We start from the raw sequence: 23,247 nt of genomic DNA on the forward strand, positions 1-23,247 counted from the left end.
CTGCACCCTATTGTTTCTCTGAAAAGGGTGTGACTAGGTTTGCAAAACTGTGTGAATCCAACTAACATATGCAGATCTTGCCCCACCCTCTTCCTGTCTCAGAACATGCCTAATCCCCAACTCCCTCACTATGCGCCAATTGAGTATAGAATATTTCGATCTACTTGCTGGCTCGCCAGAGTAATCAACTTTGCCCTGCAAGATAGTTTAAAGCCTTAATCTAATTAAGGGCAGACATGGAAAAATTTGACTAGAATACAAAATACACGAAGGATTGCAAATATTGCTATATTAATGTTATATTTGCCCTCTGGATCTTTGTTTACCTATAGGAAGGGACGTTAAAGTCTTCTCTAGGTTCATGCAGTGCAAGGTGTTATTTAGATGCATGCAGTGTGAATAGAGTAACACACAGTAACTTACTACAGGCTTACAGAGAAGCACCAGCAGACGCACACTATACTGAAAAAGAAATTGGGATGTTTCTTTTTCAATGCCCAACTAAATTATATTGTCTGCATAGGCCATAAACAATTTATTAAAGAGCCCATCTGTGGCAGGCTACCAGTGAGACTGGACACATATGCAAAACATATGCTCACATGATCACATGTCACCAGTCCAGAGCATTTTATCCCAGCTGCGAAGCAGTGGACCTTATTTTTAAAAACAGGCGCTGTTGCGTAACACTCAAAAACATTTTACCTGCACTTACAGTGAGTGAAACTCACAGCAGAGATCCCAAAACCTGGTGGTCTGAAAATAAAGACATCTAGAGGACCTGAATGCGTCCGAACACCATTCTTGATAATGTGACTTTTGGTGTAAATAGAAGATCATTCTTCACGGAGATTCTGTGTTAGTAAGATCGTCTGTACAAGGACAGAGGTCTATGTTTCCTAATAACTTTAAAAAATGTTCCACTGCGAGTTATTTGTAGGTAAAATGCTGCTGGTATTAAAGGATGTGTGAGGTTGTCTTAAATATTTTTTTTGGGGAGAGGGATTTTATTATCAATTTCCTCGAATAATTATTCAGATCAGTATTTTTCCATTTCTTTGGTTATCCATTTGAGATTAAGTAAACATTCGACATGATCTGCTGTCATTTTACTCCAGCTGGTACAAACTTTGGTCCAAAGGAGAAGCATGTGAGAAGCGTGTGAAACAGAAGAGTAAAGTCTATCGGAGTATGGTAAGACCAGACTACTAGTTTAGAGCAAACATTAGAGATTACGGGCCATATTTATACTTTTTTACCGCTGCATTTGCGTTATTTTGTGGCAAAAGCGGCGCAAACGTACTAAATACAATTGTATTTTGGAAGTTTGCGCCGCTTTTGCGTCAAAAAGTGGCGCAAATGCGGCGCTAAAAAAGTATAAATATGGGCTTAAGGGCCATATGTACGAAAGCTTTTTCCCATTGACACAGAATGAGTAAAATCCTTTCATACATCTCGCCCTAAGTCTTTTGGGGCAAAGGTGAGGTTCTGAACATGGTCCACTTCATACATAGAATTTTAATATTCTGGACGATGTCACAAACCTCAATGTTGTTGTCAATGTGAAGGTTAAATTCACCCACAAAAATGGGTCTGTTGCTGTAAATGACAAAGCCATGCCACTTTACAGAAAAAGCTGGATAAGTGACAGAAAGGCAAAGAATCAGTGCACTGGTCAATTAGATACAGGTTAGAATATGTTGACCAGAACGTATGCCCCAGCACCTTTGGGGTGAGGGTGTCACTAACCATAACATCAGGTTTTGAAATAACTATAGTTAGGTCAATGTGCCTTTTCTTAGTGTGGTCTGCTTGGGTAAAGTTATAGATCGCAAGAACTGCTTCCACAGCAGATTAAATTGTCCATTATTCACGATATGTTTCAGTGAGAAACAGGGACATGTCTCACTTGTCTGATATAAGATCATTTCTTTCTCTTGTATGTTTAGACGAAGGTCAGACAGCATGATAGGGCTAACTACTGAAAGTAGGCATCTGCACCCACTTTTTGAGCCTGCGAGGCACTTTTGATTCATAGAAGAGGCTACAGATACTTGTACTGCCCCTTCTATAATATGGATCGGGTGGTACAAACTTTGCACTAGAGGGATCACAATATGGTGCTCCTCCACTTGAATATGGGATATGGTCCCTTGCAAATGAGTGCACACTGTGGCCTTTCTCTGCACCATATTACAAACGTGGGCACAGAGGCAAAGAAGCTTTTGGGAGATACAGTCACCACACACTATATTGAAGTCACCTATGGGAGGGAACTTGACAAAGAGGATGAACATTCCAGGTTAATGAGCACCATCTACCTGACTTGTATACCTACCTGCCTGTTGACCTCGTGTACCCTGAGATTTGTTCACGCCCAATACACATCTTTGCTTAGAATATCTGTGCATTAATGATCAAAAAATAGATGTTGTGCAATGATTAAGAACATTGATGTGTAATTGTTTACACACAGGTATGCAAAATAGTAAAAAGGATTCTAAAAACTACATTTCTATTTGCTCGTTTACATAACAACAACCTCTTGTTAGCATTTACAACAACCTCATACGGAAATCATGAAGGAAAGCAAACATAAGAAACACCTAGACCGTTTGAATGCTAATTTCTGTAACACACAATGCGAAATGATAAGTAGCCTGTTGTGTATCATGCAGTCGTATCTCCGTCTTACGTGGTTTCCCGAGGAAACTCTAGCAAGAATCCAAATACACAGTCGAGAACAAGTCCTGAGGTATTCTCTCCCCATTGTTTTTTAAGGAGTCCCAGGTGTTTATGTATTAGAAATCACAGGAATCCATCCATTAATCAAACCGCACAAGTGTGGCACCTGTTCATCATTGTTAGAATATAGTCTGATGTACTTTTGTGTCCTAAATACCATGTTAAAAAATATTGGGTTTAAAAATAGAAATCTTCACAAAATGGTACAATATTTTTGTAGAAGATTTTTAGGACGTAACATTTATGTGATATTTTTGTACACGATATCCTGACATTCAGTCACAAAACAGACACAAAAAGAGCACGAAAGCTGAGTCTGCTAGTAATATCATGGGCACAGACATTTTATCTGAGTTTGTACGGCCTGTGTACCACCCTGAAGCATCCAAGATGATGTGTGGCACTATATGCTTCCTGATTTCTTAGTCAGAAGTATTTTAAAGCTTGATAAAGGGTTTTTTCCCATATATCTCATTTGTGATGATTTTCAGCCTAATTTTTATCAGTTCAGGGCTACATTAGTACTCCACGCAGCTCAAAAGAACATTTGCTTTGTTCCTGGTTGTTTGACACACACATGGAAGCAATTCCCAATCAGTCATGGCTCAATACGGCTGAACGCATTCATCATCTCATTCTGAATGGGAACCACCAAAGATTATGCTGGTAGAATCTATCTGTCATACCACATGTTAACAAGAGCAGCCGCTAGGCCAGGGGGAACCCGGGCATTAAACATGCAATCAGAGCCATGGTTCACCTGGCATCCATCCAATCACTTTCAAGGGTCGGCAAATCATTTCTAAGCATACATTTGAGGAACAGAATAATCCTTACACTCAAGCCTTATAGGCGGCTTAATAAAGCCACAAGACAACACTTGTAAATCACAGAGTAGATACACGTTTAGTACATCAAAAGTATAACAGACAAGGGCCCAGATGTATCAAAGGGTTTTACCCATTCTGTGTCTATGGAAAAATGTCTTCATACATATGGCCCAAAAAGACGACTTATGTGCACTGTGTCTCAGTATGCATAAATTAAAAATCTATAATAAGAGTTAAAAATCCCTATACTTCTAAAATCCCGAAATACGCCATCTAGAGACTCTCCTGGCACTTCATTCATCATCCATCAAACCTGAAATACCTAACTTAAGCCCCAGTTTATGAAGTAATTTTGCCTGCAAAGCCTGCGATTCACAAAATCACAGGCTTTATGAGCACAGAAGCACCAATAACAATGCAATAAAGGTACCTCACGACTCCTTCTGAGCGACCAAGATGAGGGGGGCATGAAAGAGGGCATCTCCCTTCTCACTAAGGGGCCAGATGTATCAAACTATTTTGCATTCGCAAACAGTGCGAATGGCAAAATTCCACCATTTCCAATTCCACCAAAATAGCCTTTCATGATTCATGAAAGGCATTCACAGTGCAATTTTAAGGAATCGCTAAAATAGCGATTCCCTAAAATTGCGACTCAATTTTGCGAATCGCAAATTGTGATTCCCTAAATAGGAAATCGCAAAAAGGGAATACCAATGTGTGATTACCTATGCATATATATTATGCATTTCCTAAATGTGAACTGGGCATTTAGGAAATGCAATTACCACGAACTCCAAGTTGGTGGTAACCGGGTGCAATTTTATAAAATTCATTGAAAATGCATTTTTTAAAGTGCCATGTAGCGCACACATGTCCCAAGAGCATGTGTGCGCTTTACATGTGCACATTTTTTTCAGGGGGGGGCTTTAAAGGGAGCCTTAGGCCCCCAGTACCCTTGGATTTGCATTACCTAAGTTGTGAATTCCTAAAAAGAATTTGCAAATTAGGAAATGCAAAACTATTCACACCTACGGGCCTTCAGTCCCATAGAGATGAATGGAGTCCTATTCTCTGATAGCGATTGTGAATTTTAAGAAATCGCTATTAGGTAATTGCTATTTTCTTACGTACCATTTTGCATTTCTCAAATAGCGATTTCTTAAAATTTGCTATTTAGGAAATGCTAAATGGTACTTCGATACATCTGGCCCTTAGAGTCACAATGATATGTATCAATGGTTTTTAACCATAATTGCCGTCACAAATCCCTTAGAGATTACCAACTCCAGACAATGGGTGGTAACTCATTTGCAAAGTGGAAGATGTGAGGAAGTTTCCCCCTCAATGGTGTATATTGGGTCTTGGAGAGAAGACAATTACCCATGGCACCACTACTTATTACTACCAATGTAATTCCCTGCATGCTGATTTTTTTAAAGTAAAACATTTATGTGCAGGAAATGCTCATGTAGGGATGGTGGTCTGCTGTTTCTTTTAAACACCCCATTCTTGGATTTGCAGCATTCACCACAGTTTGCAAAATGCCTTCTACCTTATACATAATATTGAGGCAGATAGTTTTGCTACCTTCTGCAAATGTACATTTGGCAAAACAATTGACTACTACATAAGTCACTGTGTTTTACAACGCCATCATGAGCTGTATTTAGAGGAACTTCCAATCCAATTCGAATTAATCTAGAATTTAATGGGCCCCTACAATAAACCCCTTATAAGAGCATCTTAACCCAAAAATGGTTGACTATATTATTCCCCCGGTTGCTTCAGTGGCTATCTGATACATATTTGGTATTCATTTCTATACCTGTGGCTTGAAATTTTAGGGCCAGATGTATGAAATTATTTTGCACTCGGAAACGGTAAATCAGCCGTTTGCGAGTGCAAAACCGTGGTCTGCGATGCATGAAATGCATTCGCAGACCACAACTAAGAAATCGCTAAAATAGCGATTTCTTGCGTTGCGACCTGGAAATTGCGAGTCGCAATTTGTGATTCGCAATTTCCAGGTCTCAAGGCTATTCTGGAAAAAATCGCAAATTGCGATTTTTCCAAAAATGGCATTTTGCACTTGCAAAATACCATGCTTTGCAACCAGGTGGTAACCTGGTGAAAAGTTAAAAATGCAGTTAAACTGCATTTTTAACTTCAACATGTAAAGCACACATGCCCTTTTGGCATGTGTGTACCTTACATGTTGAAAAAAAAAATTTGGGGGTGCAGGAGAGGGGGCCTTAGGCCCCCAGCACCCTGGCCTTTTGCATTTCCAAAATTGCGATTTTTGGTTCAGAAATCGCAATTTTGGAAATGCAAAATATTCGCAGCTATGGGCCAACAGGCCCATAGCTGCGAATGGGGCCGGTATCGCAATTTGCGATTCGGTAATAGCATTTGTGATTTTTAAGAAATCGCTATTACGGATTCGCAAATGTGATACATGGCCCTTTGCGAGTCGGTAATAGCGATTTCTTAAAAATCGCTATTACCGAATCGCAATGGGCCGTGATGGTACATCTGGCCCAAAATCTTTATCTGTTAATTATTTTGTATTTTGCTATCTTATCCTAATTTTCACAACTATTGCAAGGTGAAGTCTTGAGCTGTACCAACCTACAAATATATTTGAGAGACCTTGGCTGTCCACTGAGATTAGCTTGGATTTGTGAGTTGTGGTAGCTTGGAAAAGATACTGAAAAGCTATCACCTTAGACCTGGTTGAGGGTTGGACCTTTTGACAGGCCCATCAGGTCACACATACTCTCCAGGATGGTGAAACCATGGTCTCCGCTGGTAACCATGGAATAAACAGCATAAGACTCCATACAGGATTTGACTGGAAGAGGGAGAGAGACATTGTTGCACTGTAAGATTAACAGAGATCTTGCGCCCTGATGAATGTGCCTGACTCTGGTTTGGCATATTGTGCACCCATAAATAATTTAAACAGCTAAGCATGAAGGGGCAACATTCCAACATTCTTTGTTTTTAATATTGTGGTAGGGAGGCATGAGTTCACTTGCTTACCTTTACAGTATTTATTGATTGGTTTCTTTGCGACAATGTATTCAATAGGGATAGGGAATAACCAGACTTCACCTCTGAAAAAGGTACACCGATGTAGATAAACACTACAGGAAAAGTGATCCCAGTAGTGGATAGAATTACTACCCCCAAATGTAGATGTCTGTTAGAAATGGGGTATTTAGTTGACAGTCAGGTTACCCCCTGTTCAAGCAAGGACCCTCACTCTAGTTAGGGTAAAAGAGAATCACCCTCAGCTAACCCCTGCTTACCCCCTTGGTAGCTTGGCAGAGCTGTAGGCTTAACTTCAGAGTTCTAGGTGTAAAGTATTTGTGCCAACACACACAGTAACTTAATAAAAACACTACAAAATGACACAACACCAGTTTAGAAAAATGGGAAATATTTATCTAAACAAAACAAGACCAAAACGACAAAAATCCGTCATACACAAGTCAAGTTATGAATTCTTAAAGATTAAACTCAAAAATAACGCTTAGAAACACAAAATGCTTCTGTTAGACCTGACAGCCTTAGGGTGGTCACCCCTAACTTTTTGCCTGCCTCCCTCCACTTTTTGGACACTGTCTTTGCTGGTTTTTAGACTCTGCGCACTTTATCACTGCTAACCAGTGCTAAAGTGCATATGCTCTCTCCCTTTAAACATGGTAACCTTGGATCATACCTGATTGGAGTATTTAATTTACTTATAAGTCCCTAGTAATGTGCAATAGATGTGCCTAGGGCCTGTAGATTAAATGCTCCTAGTGGGCCTGCAGCACTGGTTGTGCCACCCACTTAAGTAGCCCCTTTACCTTGTCTCAGGCCTGCCATTGCAAAGCCTGTGGGTGCAGTTTCACTGTCACCTTGACTTGGCATTTAAAAGTACTTGCCAAGCCTAAACCTCCCCTTTCTCCACATATAAGTCACTTCTAATGTGTGCCCTAGGTAACCCCTAGAGCAGGGTGTTGTGTGGGTGAAAGGCAGAACATGTACCTGTGTAGTTTACATGTCCTGGTAGTGTAAAACTCCTAAATTCGTTTTTGCACTACTGTGAGGCCTGCTCCCTTCATAGGCTAACATTGGGGCTGCCCTCATACAGTATTGGAGTGGTAGCTGCTGATCTGAAAGGAGTAGGAAGGTCATATTTAGTATGGCCAGAATGGTAATACCACATCCTGCTGACTGGTGAAGTTGGATTTAATATTACGATTCTAGAAATGCCACTTTTAGAAAGTGAGCATTTCTTTGCACTTAAATCTTTCTGTGCCTTACAATCCACGTCTGGCTGGGCTTGGTTGACAGCTCCTTGTGCATTCACTCAGACACACCCCGAACACAGGGTACTCAGCCTCACGTGCATACATCTGCATTTTGAATGGGTCTTCCTGAGCTGGGAGGGTGGAGGGCCTGCTCTCACACAAAGGACTGCCACACCCCCTACTGGGACCCTGGCAAACAGGATTGAACTGAAAGGGGACCTGGTGCACTTCTTAGCCACTCTTTGAAGTCTCCCCCACTTCAAAGGCACATTTGGGTATAAAATACCTCATCAGAAACTTGCCTGAGAAGAAACCTGAACCAGAAACTACATCCTGCCAAGAAGAACTGCCTGGCTGCTCAAAGGACTCACCTGTCTGCTTTCTACAAAGGACTGTTGCCTTGCTGTTGGTCTGCTGCCTTGCTGAACTCTTGTCTGGCTGTGAAAGTGCTCTCCAAGGGCATGGATAGAGCTTGCCTCCTGTTCCCTGAAGTCTCAGGACCAAAAAGACTTCTCTTTTTCACTTGGACGCTCCGTGCACTGAAATTTTCAACGCACAGCGGCGAGAAAAATGCTGCACACCGACGTTGATCGGCGCGACGCCTTCGGGACAACCGGAACTTCGACGCACGGCCGCGCAAGGACAACGCCGCCCGACCTCCAGAGGAGAAATCGACGCGACGCCTGCCGTGAGAGCGAAACTTCGACGCGCAGCCCCGCAGAATGACGCGCAGCCAGAAAACAAGCAGGAAAATCCACGCACAGACCCGGGATATCTGGTAATCCCCGCGATCCACAGAAAGAGACTGTCCGCACGCCGGAAAACAACGCACGACTGCCCCGCGTGGAAAATAACAACGCAAGTCCGTGTGTGCTGGGGAGAAATCGACGCACACACCATTTTTCCACGTATCTCTTCTTCTGTGGCCCTCTGAGAAGATTTTCCGCTCCAAACCAGGTACTTTTGCTTGAAAGAGACTTTGTTTGCTTTTTAAAGACTTAAGACACTTTATATCACTTTTCAGTGATATCTCTACAAATTTACATTGCAACTTTATTCGTTTTGACCTACAATTATCCTGATAAATATTATATATTTTTCTAAACACTGTGTGGTATATTTTTGTGGTGCTATATGGTGTTATTGTATGATTTATTGCACAAATACTTTACACATTGCCTTCTAAGTTAAGCCTGACTACTCGTGCCAAGCTACCAGAGGGTGGGCACAAGATAATCTTGGATTGTGTGTGACTTACCCTGACTAGAGTGAGGGTTTTTGCTTGGACAGGGGGTAACCTGACTGCCAACCAAAAAACCCACTTCTAACAGCTTCGATGAGGTGTTAACACGGCGTCGTGACGGAGTCATTCCCAACAAGCCGACACCAGCGGCGCCGGACACGGAGTCGCGTAGACCCCCAAGTACAGTACCTTTGGTGAAGAGTGAAAACAAGTTGATGCGCCAAGTCGGGGATCGTGGCGTCTGTGGAAAATATTGAATCTGTGCATTTCGAGCGGCGTCGGTCACGACGTGGTGGGCGACTTCCACGGAGTCGCGGACTTCAGCGGGTCTGCAGCGGCGTCGGGCCTGCGAAGGCAGTCGCATTCCAGCAAAGATCACGGAGTCGGTTGCAGGCGGTGTCACCGGATTCAGCAGCGGCATCGGTCCGAAGTCGATTTCCTTGGATTTCCACCAGCTTTCCTTTCAAGGGCCCAGGGAGTGGATAGGGCACCACTTGTCAGAGCAGGAGTCTCTCCAGAGACTCCAGGTGCTGGCAGAGAGAAGTCTTTGCTGTCCCTGAGACTTCAAACAACAGGAGGCAAGCTCTAAATCAAGCCCTTGGAGATTTCTTCACAAGATGGAAGGCACACAAAGTCCAGCTTTGCCCTCTTACTCTGGCAGAAGCAGCAACTGCAGGATAGCTCCACAAAGCACAGTCACAGGCAGGGCAGCACTTCTCCTCAGTTGTTCAGCTCTTCTCCAGGCAGAGGTTCCTCTTGTTTCCAGAAGTGTTCTAAAGTCTGTGGTTTTGGGTGCCCTTCTTATACCCAATTTCCCCTTTGAAGTAGGCCTACTTCAAAGTAAAGTTTTTGAATGTGAAATCCTGCCTTGCCCAGGCCAGGCCCCAGACACTCACCAGGGGGTCGGAGACGGCATTGTGTGAGGACAGGAACAGCCCTTTGAGGTGTAAGTGACCACTCCTCCCCTCCCTCCTAGCACAGATGGCTCATCAGGAAATGCAGACTACACCACAGCTCCTTTTGTGTCACTGTCTAGTGTGAGGTGCAACCAGCTCAACTGTCAAACTGACCCTGACAGGGAATCCACAAATAGGGGGAGTCACAGAAATGGTATAAGCAAGAAAATGCTCACTTTCTAAAAGTGGCATTTTCAAACACACAATCTTAAAATCAACTTTACCAAAAGTTGTATTTTTAAATTGTGAGCTCAGAGACCCCAAACTCCACATGTCCATCCGCTCCCAAAGGGAATCTACACTTTAATCAGATTTAAAGGTAGCCCCCATGTTACCCTATGAGAGGGACAGGCCTTGCAACAGTGAAAAACAAATGTAGCCATATTTCAATGTCAGGACATATAAAACACTATGGGGGTGATTATGACCTTGGCGGACGGCGGAGGCCGTCCGCCAAGGTACCGCCGCCAAATGACCGCACCGCGGTCAAAAGACCGCGGCAGCCATTCAGACATTTCCTCTGGGCCGGCGGGCGCTCTCCAAAAGAGCGCCCGCCGGCCCAGAGGAAATGCCCCTGCAACGAGGACGCCGGCTCAGAATTGAGCCGGCGTAGTTGCAGGGGTGCGACGGGTGCAGTTTGCACCCGTCGCGTATTTCAGTGTCTGCATTGCAGACACTGAAATACACAGTGGGGCCCTCTTACGGGGGCCCCTGCAGTGCCCATGCCATGGGCCCCGCGGCACCCCCTACCGCCAGGAACAGGATGGCGGTAGGGGGTGTCAGAATCCCCATGGCGGCGGAGCGCGCTCCGCCGCCATGGAGGATTCCCCCGAGCAGCGGGAAGTCGGCGGGAGACCGCCGACTTTCCGCTTCTGACCGCGGCTGAACCGCTGCGGTCAGAATGCTCGTGGGAGCACCGCCAGCCTGTTGGCGGTGCTCCCGTGGTCGGTGGCCCTGGCGGCCACCGGCCGCCAGGGTCAGAATGACCCCCTATATGTCCTACCTTAACCATACACTGCACCCTGCCCTTGGGGCTACCTAGGGCCTACCTTAGGGGTGCCTTACATGTAAGAAAAGGGAAGGTTTGGGCCTGGCAAGTGGGTACACTTGCCAAGTCGAATTTACAGTTAAAACTGCACACACAGACACTGCAGTGGCAGGTCTGAGACATGATTACAGAGTTACTCACGTGGGTGGCACAACCAGTGCTGCAGGCCCACTAGTAGCATTGGATTGACAGGCCCTGGCACCTCTAGTGCAGTTTACCAGGGACTTACTAGTAAACCAATTATGCCAATCATGGATAAGCCAATTATATGCACATTTTGTAAAGGAGCACTTGCATTTTAGCACTGGTTAGCAGCAGTAAAGTGCCCAGAGTAACAAAAACAGCAAAATCAGACTCCAGCATACATCAACAACCTGGGGAACAGAGGCAAAAAGTTAAGGGAGACCACACCAAGGATGAAAAGTCTAACAATGTCAAATTACAATATGAAAGGATACACGCAAGTGCTAGATGGACAAACACCATGAGGACCCATGCTTTGCTTGTGACCCGATTACAAGTTGAACAGAGCAGAATTCCAGGGTGGAATTTCAGCATGCTCAATTATAAGCACACTGTTGATTCAGCACCCATAATTTCCAGGTGTGGATACAGTAAAGCAATATTCCCGTGGAACAATCCAGCCAGTAAAATTGCCTTAGGAATGGGCTACAATTTAGCCTGACCCTGACCCTGACCCTAGCAGACCCCACTGAAGACACAGAGAAACTTGCTATGATCTCCCCTTCGGGGAATGTCCTCCACTTCCCTGTCCACCCTCCCCAGTCTTACTCATCGCTATGACCCCCCAGTATAGAGTTACCACTTCCTCTGCACATGTAGTAAATTTGTGCTAGTAAATCCAAAGTAATTCAGAATTTCCTACAGAATTATCCCGGGTGAATAAAGATCCACATGGTCAGTTGCATGCCACTGGAATGGTGTCACCACATGGTATTGTTGTTTGTGGGTGCTGCATTTCCAACCCACCAGTGCCAGTCAACTCTTAACCTGGGCCTGTGAAGGTTAGTGTTTTAAGTCCTTTGTAACAAAGTAGAGGGTTCCTTACGGGATCCGCTATATCGATGAAGGCAAGATACAAATATGAAATGTTTCTCCCATAACTATGTTATACAAAAGTCAAAACTATTTTAGGATTTTTTTTAAGTATCGGAAATAGAACGGCCGGCACATAGAAAATATATATGTTATCATATTATGGGAGCGATGTTCCATTTAGAACTCATCATTTCATATACAAAGAAAAGAGAAGGGGGAATTCCTGTGTGATTTTTGTGGATGGAATTAAACTGACATTTTGTGCACACAAGCATCAACATTACCTAACTATGTACAACTGTTGTCCTTCTTTGCAGGCTGTGCGGATGAATCTGCCTTTTGCCAAATTGCAGACCTAAGGGACACTTCCAATCTGTTCTTCACTTGTACCCTCTATTCACAGGCTCATGTCTGTGATAACTTTACAGATGCTATTCCTGAAAACTGCAATGTTGTACTTCCTCAGAAACCACAGCTTCTGTATAAGAAAAAGGGTGAGTCTGATAACGTTTCTCTACACTACGTGATTATCTGAAGGATTGGCTTGGAATATTATTTGAAAGGGGAAAATAATTTAAGGTCTGAGGTTAGGGTCCAATGTGATGGCCTTGTCTCTATATAGGCAAGCCTTGAAGATAGGCCAACCCAGCTTACAGAGGAACTTCCTATCTACATATGTTCTACTGTTTGGGAAGCTCCTTCTAATTCTTCCAAGGTTTATCCTTGTTCACTAACTCAATGTTCTTCGTCATCCCTCAATGTAAGTATGCAACGCACCCTGGTCCTTAATTTTCATGAAAGTGTGTTTCCCTAGTACGATGGGGGTGCTGCAGACACACACGTTCTGACATGAACATTCCACCCATTCTTGTGTCTTGTCCACCATGAACCACATGGAATATGGTGCTAAAAGCAAAGGTTCTGTCCTCCAGTCTATTCTTTGTCTACAGGACTGTTGGATACTGGAGCAAACTGTAATTAAAATTTAGGAAGATGCTTAAACTGTGTCATAGCGATCCTTTTTCACTTGGTTGTTGAGTTGGTACTCCCATGCTCAGCAACTTAATGTGAGTCATCCGTAAAGTAGTAACATAGTCAAAATCTGCCTTGAAGGAGGGTCATTTAATGTACTGTGTAGACAGTTCCAGCTTTAACGCTGGCGGTGCCCGGTGCAACAATCTTTTTTGGCACCCCCCATGAACTCCTTCTTGGATACCCTCACTACCACCAAGCAAAAGTGCCCCTTGTCTCTCCATAGCCTCTCTTTCACCTACATTTCATTTGTTTTAAAGTGCTGGTAAACGCTAGCTTTGCTAATCCACTCAGTTATCCACATAAAATACAGATCTGTTCTGTCTAGCAGGCATATTACCCCTGTGTGCTACTTTATGGAGAGTCAACATTGCCACTAGACACAACTCCAATCTCTCTCTCTAGCAGGAACATTATTCACAAAAGTTAGCTTTACATTTTGATTGCTGCTTGAAAGCTGGACACACAAGGAACTGCTAAGCACAGCTCCCCCACCCCTTTTGCTAGTGACTCCCTCTAGGTCATCACCCAGTACAGCCGCACGGGCCGTACCCCACTAAAGCTGGCCCTCTGTGTAGACACATGCATAGGTCTTGAGAAGAGGAATTCATGACTAAGAACATTCAAGCTGAATTATTTCAGCCACACACTGCTTAACATTGCTGCAACTGTGCTGACAAATGGACACTAATACATTTTTATATTGGTGGATTTTTCTGTAGTAATCTCCTATCATTTTGCTTCCATCCTGAGTTCTGCTCCCCACACCACACATTTGTTTTGTATTTTGTAAAACACAAATATTTTCAGGTGGGGGTTGATTTCCTCTTCTGCCTGCTCCAACACCTGTTCGGCAACATTTTTGTGGTGTTTGGACATCTTGCATATGTGGTTCTTGGGTTTCTTCTGTTGTTCCTACTGTAACTTCAGATATGCCTTTTGTTGGTTCAGTTCGAAATGTTTAATCATTTTAGAAATTCCAAAGGTGTTCATACCTCTTTTCCACCTGTTCAAGTTCTGGTTGCACGATTTGCACGTAAGCCTCATTGCATTAAGGCCCAAATTTATACCTTTTTTGTGCCGCATTTGCGTCATTTTTTTACTTAAAAGCGGTGCAAACTTACAATATGTAATTGAACTTCGTGTGTTTGCACCGCTTTTGCGTAAAAAAATTACTCAAATGCGGCGCAAAAAAAGTATAAATATTGGCATAAGTTTTTTTCTCGCCTCTTCCTGAGGTGCAGGTGAGGGTCCAGGAAGTCCTTATGAGCTGTGTCAGCTATTGTTCATTTGTTCAAAGCAACACTGACTTTCCAAGTAAACTGCACGTGTCCTGCTCTTCACAGGTCAATGTACCTCCTGTTGCTATGGCAATGCATTTTTTAATGTGGGGGAAGGATTTACTAAGTGCAAACCAATTAAAAACTCGGTCCCATATTTATACTTTGTTGGCGCTTCATTTGCGCCGCTTTTTGACGCAAAAACGGCGCAAACTTACAAAATACAATTGTATTTTGCAAGTTTGCGCTTATTTTGCGTCAAAAAGTGACGCAAATGCAGCGCTAAAAAATCATAAATATGGGCCTCAGAGTGCTCATCTAAAGTGTGGTTAAAAAGTCTGCAGACTCTGCTGCAAACCAGCACATTTTAGAGAAACCCTGCTGTTGTTGCCAGTCATGCACTTTTAGTTCACATCAGTGCACCTCATGTATACCATCTGACCATGGCTCACTCCTGAACAAAACATATAATCAGGACGTAATGCATTTTCTATGTTTGACCTGGTGCCCAAATACTGTATGTTCAGGGTTAAATCAAGCCAGTGGACTTGTGAAACACCCACTTGGCGAGGGCAGTCTTTTAATTCTGTATAGGGTCTGCAGACTACGGCTAGGGACCCAACCGGTGTACACAAGTTTCATAATTCTCAAACGCTGCACAGGATCCGTGAACTATGGCTGGCAACTCAACAAGCGTCCACAAGTTCATACTTTGTGAACTGTGCACAGAGACCACAAAACGCCAGAGGATGCCCCCCAAACATGAGTCCATGAGTTTCAGTTTGTGAATTCTGTACAAAGTTCACAAATTATGGCAGGAGACCATGCATGGGTTCACAGGTTTTACAGTCTGTGAACCTAGTTTAGAATTTGCAAACTTTTAAGTGGGTTTGCAGATGTGTAGCCCATCACCCATTTGGACTTCACAAACTCTGAGCTGAGCTTGCAAACCCTGTGTGACACATAAATTAAAAACAAACAAAAAAAGAAACTCTGGATGGTTCCCCCACAAAGACCTGGGGGTTCAGAGTGGATCCCCATGCTCCATTATATGGCCTTTGACTTTGTGCTGTGTCATGTGCTGAGGCATCTTATGGTGCCTCTAAGACAAATTTCTCTGTTGCAGTGAGCCAATCAAATCTTCCGCCCCACCAACATGATTCTGAGTTTGTGGACAGTCGGGGAAAAACTCCCTCATCCAATGGGGTACCTTTATTTTTTAATATTGAGTTTCATGAACTGTCCTCAATCTTAAGTCCATGAACTATCCACAGAGCAACAATTAATATAGCTCTATAATTTTATGCTTTGAAGCCCACTCAAATATTTTTCCAACACTCAAAAATCAATGAACTGATTTACAAATGAAGCAAAGAAAGCACTCCTCTGAGTACAATTCTAGTTTCATTACCAGTTTGCCGTAATTCAGTTACAGTTAATTGATGTGTTTCTGTATATATATATATATATATATGTATATATATATATACACATAACATTCTGTGGCATTCGCCTCTAGGTAGTTATAGTTAGGACTTCACCATATACGGAGTGTTTTTTGTTTCACCAATAACTTCGGCCCCGCTTGACGAATCTTCACGAAATTTTCAAAACTTATACTTTGGTCAGTTCAGCTGCTGTTGTGAAAGATCTGTTAAGTGGGGGCCAAGAAAAAGGGGGGTCCCAGAACACTTTTTTTCTCATTTTATGTCAGTGGGATTTTTCAAAAGTTTGAACACGACTACAGCCTAAACCGCTAAATGAAATTACAACGCATTTGGCAGACAATTATATTTTGGTCATGAAAGCACACTTTTTGTGATTTGGTTTAAATCTGTTCAGTAGTTTTGGAGAAATTAGAGTTTACAAAAAATAGATATTTAGGGACACGGATCCTCCGCTGATCCGACTGTCCCCATGCCCATATCTGATTGGCTGACAACACTTCAAGCAGAAAGTGTTGGTAGCCATCTAGGAACTCGAGTCCCCAAAACAAAGTCACAAAAAGAAAAGGGGCAAGAGTAGGGACACCCTGACCACTTAGTTCTGGTGCTTTTGTCCCAGAGGGACCCTGCCAGGGTTTAAAAGCATTTTGTTTTAAAACGCCCCAAAAAATCAGCAGTTCCGGATCTGCCGATTTTTCCAACATTTAAAAAAAAATAAACTGCCATTTTCTGGCCCTTTGCATGAAGCCCACGGGTGGGCCAAGTCCCGGGGGCATGCGAGAAATAAGGAGGGGGGCAAATGTGGCCACCCTTATTGGGCTTGCCAAAGCCCCAGGGACCACCACCTACCCAGGGCTTTAAAGTAATGTAATGCGGGAGGGCCGCCCGCCCCCCGTGACCCCAGGGACCACCACCTCCCCGGGGCTTCAAACAAATAAAACACAGGGGCTTTCCGTGGGGCTTTCAAGTAATCTTATGTTGGGGGGCACCCGGCCCCCCTGCAGCCCCAAGGAGTGCCACCTCCCGGGGGTTCAGATAAATTAAACGCGGGGCCACCTGTCCCCCCTTCAGTCCTGTGGACTGTCACCTCCCTGGGGGTTTAACAAATCATATGTAGGGGCCGCCTGCCCCCACACCCCCACACAGCCCTAGGCAATGCCACCTCCCTGGGGCTTCACATAAACTAAACAGGGTGGGAGCCCGCCCCCCCCCCCCACAGCCCCGGGTACTTCCACCTCCCCAGGGCTTTAACAAATATAATGTGGGGGCCGACTAGCTCCCCTGCATCCCTGGGGCCCATCACCCCTTGGCTTTAATAAAACAATGAAGGGTTCCATTGCAGACCTCAGCGTCCACCACCTTTGCCCTGGGGCTCTTTTAGTTGGGCCTTTATACTCCCCTGCGGTCTCCAACATGGCTGGGCCCCAGGGGATGACATCCCCGGGGCTGAGATCAGCCCTGGGATGGGGGCCATGTGACCAAAAAAAAAGATAATTAGGCCAGGCCCCGGGGATGGTGTTCTCGGGCCAATATCAGCCCTGGGGAGGGGGGCCATGTGGCACTCCTCCCTCCAAAAAATAAAAATAATTAGGCCAGGGCTTGGGGGATGGGGCCCCCCCCGAGGCCACAAATGGCATGGGGAGAAGGGCCACGCGGCCCTATTCCCCCGCCAAAAAATAATAATTAGGCCGGGCCATGGGGGATGATGTCCCCGGGGCCAGTATCGGCCTGGGGATAGGGGCTGCACACGGTGGTTGTTGGGTTCACATATAGTAATGAAAATTACTTTACGTTAAAGCGTAGAAATTCATTGACAATAAACAAAGGTTACAGGGAGGTTATATTTAAGGAATAGAATTTATAAAACATATATGTTCACTGAAAAAACTAAGGTTATAGGGACGTTATAGTTAGGCTCACATTTCACATGTACAAAACCAGTGAAATTCAGCAGTTATAGTTACCTCAACTAACTATAATTTGGGCCCCGGTAATGCATGGCTTATGACCTCACATTACATCACTCATGTCATGGCCAGTGACATCACTGATGACATCTCTAACTACACAACTGATAACATCATCCACAGAAAAGCTCAAACATCCACTGAGACACTCATTCAAACAATTGTACATCCGCACACACAACTACTCACACACTCACTCAAACACCCATATGACTACTGGCAGACATGCACTTACTCACTCACACAGCCACTAATACAACGTCTCACTCACCATACATTACTAAGTCAGCTATTCATACACCTACACAGCTACTCACACACCCACTCACACATTTATATAGCCACTCAGACACCAACTCTTACACCTTTAGAACCACTCACAAAAACAAATAAAATACCCACACGGCCACTAATATACCCACTCACTCACCCATACAATCCGTCACACACCCACACACTCAGCTATCAAGTCACAGACACAGACACCTACTCTCCGATACAGACAGTTACACACAAAGTAACTCACCTGTACAACAACTACCACACCCAGTCACTCACCCATACAATCACTGACACACCCAGTCAGTCACCCATGCAGACACTAGGGCCCATAATAATACTTTTTGAAACAAACCAGCGTTAGCGCAGGTTTGCCTCACAAAATATAGCGCCGGCTACCACCATTCCAGGATGGCAGCCGGGCGCCATATTTAAGGAATGGCGCTAATGCCCAGGTAGCGGCAAAATACATGACTCTAACCGGGTAGGGGAGGGGTAGGAAAAACTGAAGATTGTGCGTGAAAGAATGGCGCTAGTCAGGTTAGAGTCAAAATAATGACTCTAACCTGACTAGCGCCATTGTTAGATGTACAACCCCCATGGACATGACTCCTGTCTAAGTAAAGACAGGAGTCATGGCCATTGGGCACAGTGCCATGTAGGGGGGCCCAGGTTGGACCCCCCTATGACACTTTAAAAAATAAAATAATTTACTTACCTGGGATGGGGTCCCCCATTCTCTGCTGTCTCTCTCGTGTGGGAGGGGGTGTTCCTGGGGCGGGCACCTGTGGGCTGAGTCCATGGTGTTCCACCATGGAAATAGGCCCACAGGTCCCCTACGCTTGCCCTGACCCAGGCACTAAATTATGGCACTAAGGAAGCTTAGCGCAATTACTTAGGACCACCTCCCTCCCGTTCGTGATTTTTGCATGGGAGGATAAATAAGGCGCCTGAGCCTTTGAGTAATTTTTTGCCCAGGAATGTCTACCTTGCATCTCATTGATGCAAGGTATTTTTCCGCAGGCAAAAAATGACTTTAACTCCAATATTTTGGCGTTAGACACATCTAGCGCCAAAGTATAAATATGGAGTTAAGTTTAAGCCGGATTTGCATAAAAACAAATTACGCAAATCCGGCAAAAAACAGAGTATACATATCCCCCCAACACACCAACTCACTTATTAAGAACTACTCACACATCCACTTACTCTCCCATACTGTCACTGATAAAGCTTGTCACTTATGTATACAGTCACTCATACATCCAGTTAGTCACCCATACAGTCACTGACTCATCCACTCACTCACCAATACAGCCACTAACACATCCACTAACTCATCTATACAACCATTAACACACCCACTCGCCCATGCAACAAGTCATACACCCATTCACTCACAATGCACACACTGACACACCCAGTGAATAACCGATATAGATACTCACATCCATTCACTCTCCCATGAAGTCACTGACACATCCACACACTTATGCAAAAAAATCGAATAATGATACATCCTCTCACTCACCCGTGCAGGCACAGACTCACTCACCCACTCAATCACTGATACAGTCAAAAATACACTCTGTCACTCACTCATACAAGTGAACATGCACCAAGTCACCTGTACAGCCACTCACACCCCCACTTACACATCTATCCAACCACTTACACTCACTGGATGATGTCATCAGTGATGTCCTTTGAGATGTCATCAATAATGTCACTAACCATGTCATGAGTGATGTAATATGTGAGGTCATAAACAGTGCATTGCGGGGGTGCAAGTTATAATTAACTCAGGTAACTATAACTGCTGAATTTCTATGGTTTTGTGTGAAATGTGAGTCTAACTATAACATCCCTGTAACCTTTGTTTTTTTAAGCGAATTTCAAAGGTTTGTTAAATTCTAATTCCTAACTTTAATGTCCCTGTAACCTTTGGGTTTTTCAGTGAATTTCTATTTTTTTTTAAACATATAGTAAATGTAATTACCGTACGTTAAGGCAACTACTGTGGCACCTGGCCTTCAGCCGTGTGGCGTGCGGCCAACCTCCTATAACCCTGTGCCTCGCACGCCCTTTGGGGGTGCATGTCAGGGGTTGGCCACGGGGCCTGGCCTCTGCCCAATCCCTGCGGCCAACCCCCTAACCATCCAACCCCACGCTGCGCACAGCCTTTGCCCGTGTTATGGCAGGAGTTGGCTGCAGCGCCTGCCTAGATGTGAGAGAGTATCTCTGGGTGTGACAGTGGCTGTGAGAGTGTCTGCCTGGGTTTGAGAGTGGGTGTGAGAGGGTCTATGTGGGTGTGAGAGTGGTTGTAAGAGGGAGCACTTTCTACTGGTTAGTTAGTAAGTGCTACCTTATTGGGTGAATGGCCAGTGTGGGGATGGGTGCCCGCGCAGCCCCTCTCCAAACCTCCCTCGACTGATTTCGGCCTGGGGACCCCATCCCCCAGGGTCCACTACAATTCAGTGGGGGGTCACACAGACCCCCTCCCTGAGCTGATCTCAGCCCCGGGGACCCCATCTCCTGGGGCCCAAATTCATTGAATGGAGGAGGGGGGCATGCAGCGTCCCTCCCCCAGCTCATTTCAGCCTCATGGACCCCATCCCCTGGGGCTGGGCACTATAACCATTTTTTGGGGTGGGATTCCACTTGGCACCCATCCCTTCACATGTCTCTGCCCCAGGGTCCCCTATCCCCCAGATCCCAGCCTTAACATTTTATTTTATGAGGAGGAGGGCAGCGTGGCCCCGCTCTGGGAGCCAATCTAGGCCCCGGGGACCCCATTCCCTGGCCATCATTAAATGGAAGAGGGTGGCCATGTGGCCCCCTCTCCATGCCAATTTCGGCCCCAGGGACCCCATCCCCCTGAACCCAGCCTTATAATATTTTTTGGAGGGGGGCAGCCTCCCTCCCCAGGCCAATCTTAACCCTAGGGCCCGGACGTAACATTTTTTTTGGGGGGGGTGGAGAGATACGGCTCCCCTTCCCCCCAAAAAACATTTATAAGGCCGGGCCATGGGGATGAGGTCCCTTTGGGCCAAAATCGATCGTGGAGGAGAGCTGCGTAGCCCCCTCTTCCATTTAATGAAGGCCGGGCCTCCGCAGGGCCCTCCCTAGTTCAATTGAACCATTTTGCCCCCTGGAGGGGTGGAGGGGGGGAGTGGTCCTATTTTGTTTTTATTTTGTAACCATACCTTCACTTTAGCTGTTGCTTTCAAAGGACATTTCGGAGGTTTTGTAAGTACACGCTGCTGCGTTATGATCAAACAAACCCGTAATTTGAACTTTACAAGATTCAGTTTTGGGTTTCAATTTTGTTGTTTGAGGAGGACATTTAGTTCATTTTTTAGATATCCCATGAGTTGTTCAATGACATTGGTTAGATATTGTGAAGGTCTATAGTGGTTGGTACTTATAATTAGGAATACTCAATACAGGTTAATAATTTGTTAGGAAAATGTTTGTGTTGTGCTGCTTCCTGATAGTGAAATGCTTTAATGAAGTGCATTACGTTTGCTTCACAAACATTTCATTAATAGTTTGAAAACAGCCGGTTCATTAAATGATATAGTGAGTGAGGGACTTGTGTGGATGGGGGGGGGGGGGGGTTGGAAAAGAAAATAATTTTAAGGTGAGATAAATCGGTGTAATTTAGACCTTTATCTGAAGGTGGATCATGGGTCTACCATGCTTTCACCAGTATATGGGGAAATGTAGAAATGGTGCAGTATTGAAAAGGATTCGGTGGAACCTCTTTCCCCTTTCTCATTGGCTCGATCAGTGCTTAATTTGTGCTTGTTGTTTCCGGTGCTGAGCACCGGCACTTATTTTTTAGGGCCGGCGCCTAGTCTTCTGCCTCAAGCTTTTGCTGCAAGCAAAAGACACATATGACGGAGAAAGAGAAAAACTTAAAAGCGTCACAAAGGTAGAAAGCTGCAAGAGTGACCTGAAGGGGCAGGGAGTGGCTTTAAAAGGAATGAAGAGGCCCGAGATGGCTTCAGGATTAGGCTACCTCAGTATTTTGTGCTCGCACATTTACATGCAGCAGCCTCGTTTTTAAGAGGAGAGCTTTGGGCACCGGCTTTTATTGACAAATTAGGCACCGGTTTGACTGAGACTCGGCTTGCAAGCAACCGAATGGGAAGTGAAATGAAGAAAGATACTTCGTAAATTTTGAAAAACGTTTAGGCCAATTGGCATAGCATAGTCATATTTTGTTTGCCGCCTAGAGCTTTTTTGCAATATTAGAAAAATTATGCTGGAGAATCGACTTGTTTGTTTCCAATTTTTCAGTCTCTTAGGCAGAGTAAAACGCATCAGCCTTGGAGAGGATTAAGTTTGCTTGGCACACCACATCGGGATTGGAACATTTCATTATTACGCGTTCAGAAACTGCAGATTTGGAATCAGTTTGTGGGAAATAGTTGCAAAATGCACATTTCGCCTTGTTTTTTTTTTTTTTAAATCTCTACAGCTCTCATGAAATCAGGCATACAGTTTAGCTCACATCAGATTTAGTGGCATATTTACAAACCCCTAGCACCACCTTGCACAGCCCTAGAGTCATTTTTTTACGCTAAGGAGGCCTTTCTCCCGAGCCTTATTTACAAAGTGGTGCAATTCTTGCATTGCGTCACTTTGTAAATCCTTGTGCCACATTATGCCCGTGCCAGGCATAATGTATGCAAGGGGGTGTTCCAAAGCAGAGAGGCCCGAAAAAATGGTGCAGTGAAATTTACATTTAACTGTTTGTTTTTTTCTATCATTTTTAACACCTGCTCAGAGTAGGTGTTAAAATGATGCACCCATTTAAATAAATGGGCCTCCCTGTGCTTTGTTGCACGAGCGTCAACATTTTTGATGCTAGTGCAGCAAAGGACCACAATAGCGTCAAACAGTTTGACGCTATTCTCCTAATGACCACCATGGTGCGGCGTGTTGTAAATACAGCTCAGCCATGGTGTTGTTAGGTGGGGCAGGGGCAACGCAAGATAAGTGGTGCATTGGGACAGATGTGCCACTTTCTTGTAAATATGCCCCATACTGA

At 44.6% G+C, this 23,247-nt stretch overlaps 1 protein-coding gene across 1 annotated transcript in view; it reads left to right on the forward strand.

The window, feature by feature from the left end:
* TG (thyroglobulin) overlaps nt 1-23,247 on the forward strand; it is a 673,226-nt gene that overhangs the window by 268,900 nt on the left and 381,079 nt on the right. The window contains exon 31 of the mRNA XM_069220782.1: nt 12,503-12,679. Within this exon, the coding sequence (XP_069076883.1) occupies nt 12,503-12,679 (177 nt within the window). The remainder of the gene's footprint in view (nt 1-12,502; nt 12,680-23,247) is intronic.

The sequence above is a fragment of the Pleurodeles waltl genome, chromosome 2_2 (genome assembly GCF_031143425.1).
Source record: "Pleurodeles waltl isolate 20211129_DDA chromosome 2_2, aPleWal1.hap1.20221129, whole genome shotgun sequence".
Classification (NCBI taxonomy): domain Eukaryota; kingdom Metazoa; phylum Chordata; class Amphibia; order Caudata; family Salamandridae; genus Pleurodeles; species Pleurodeles waltl.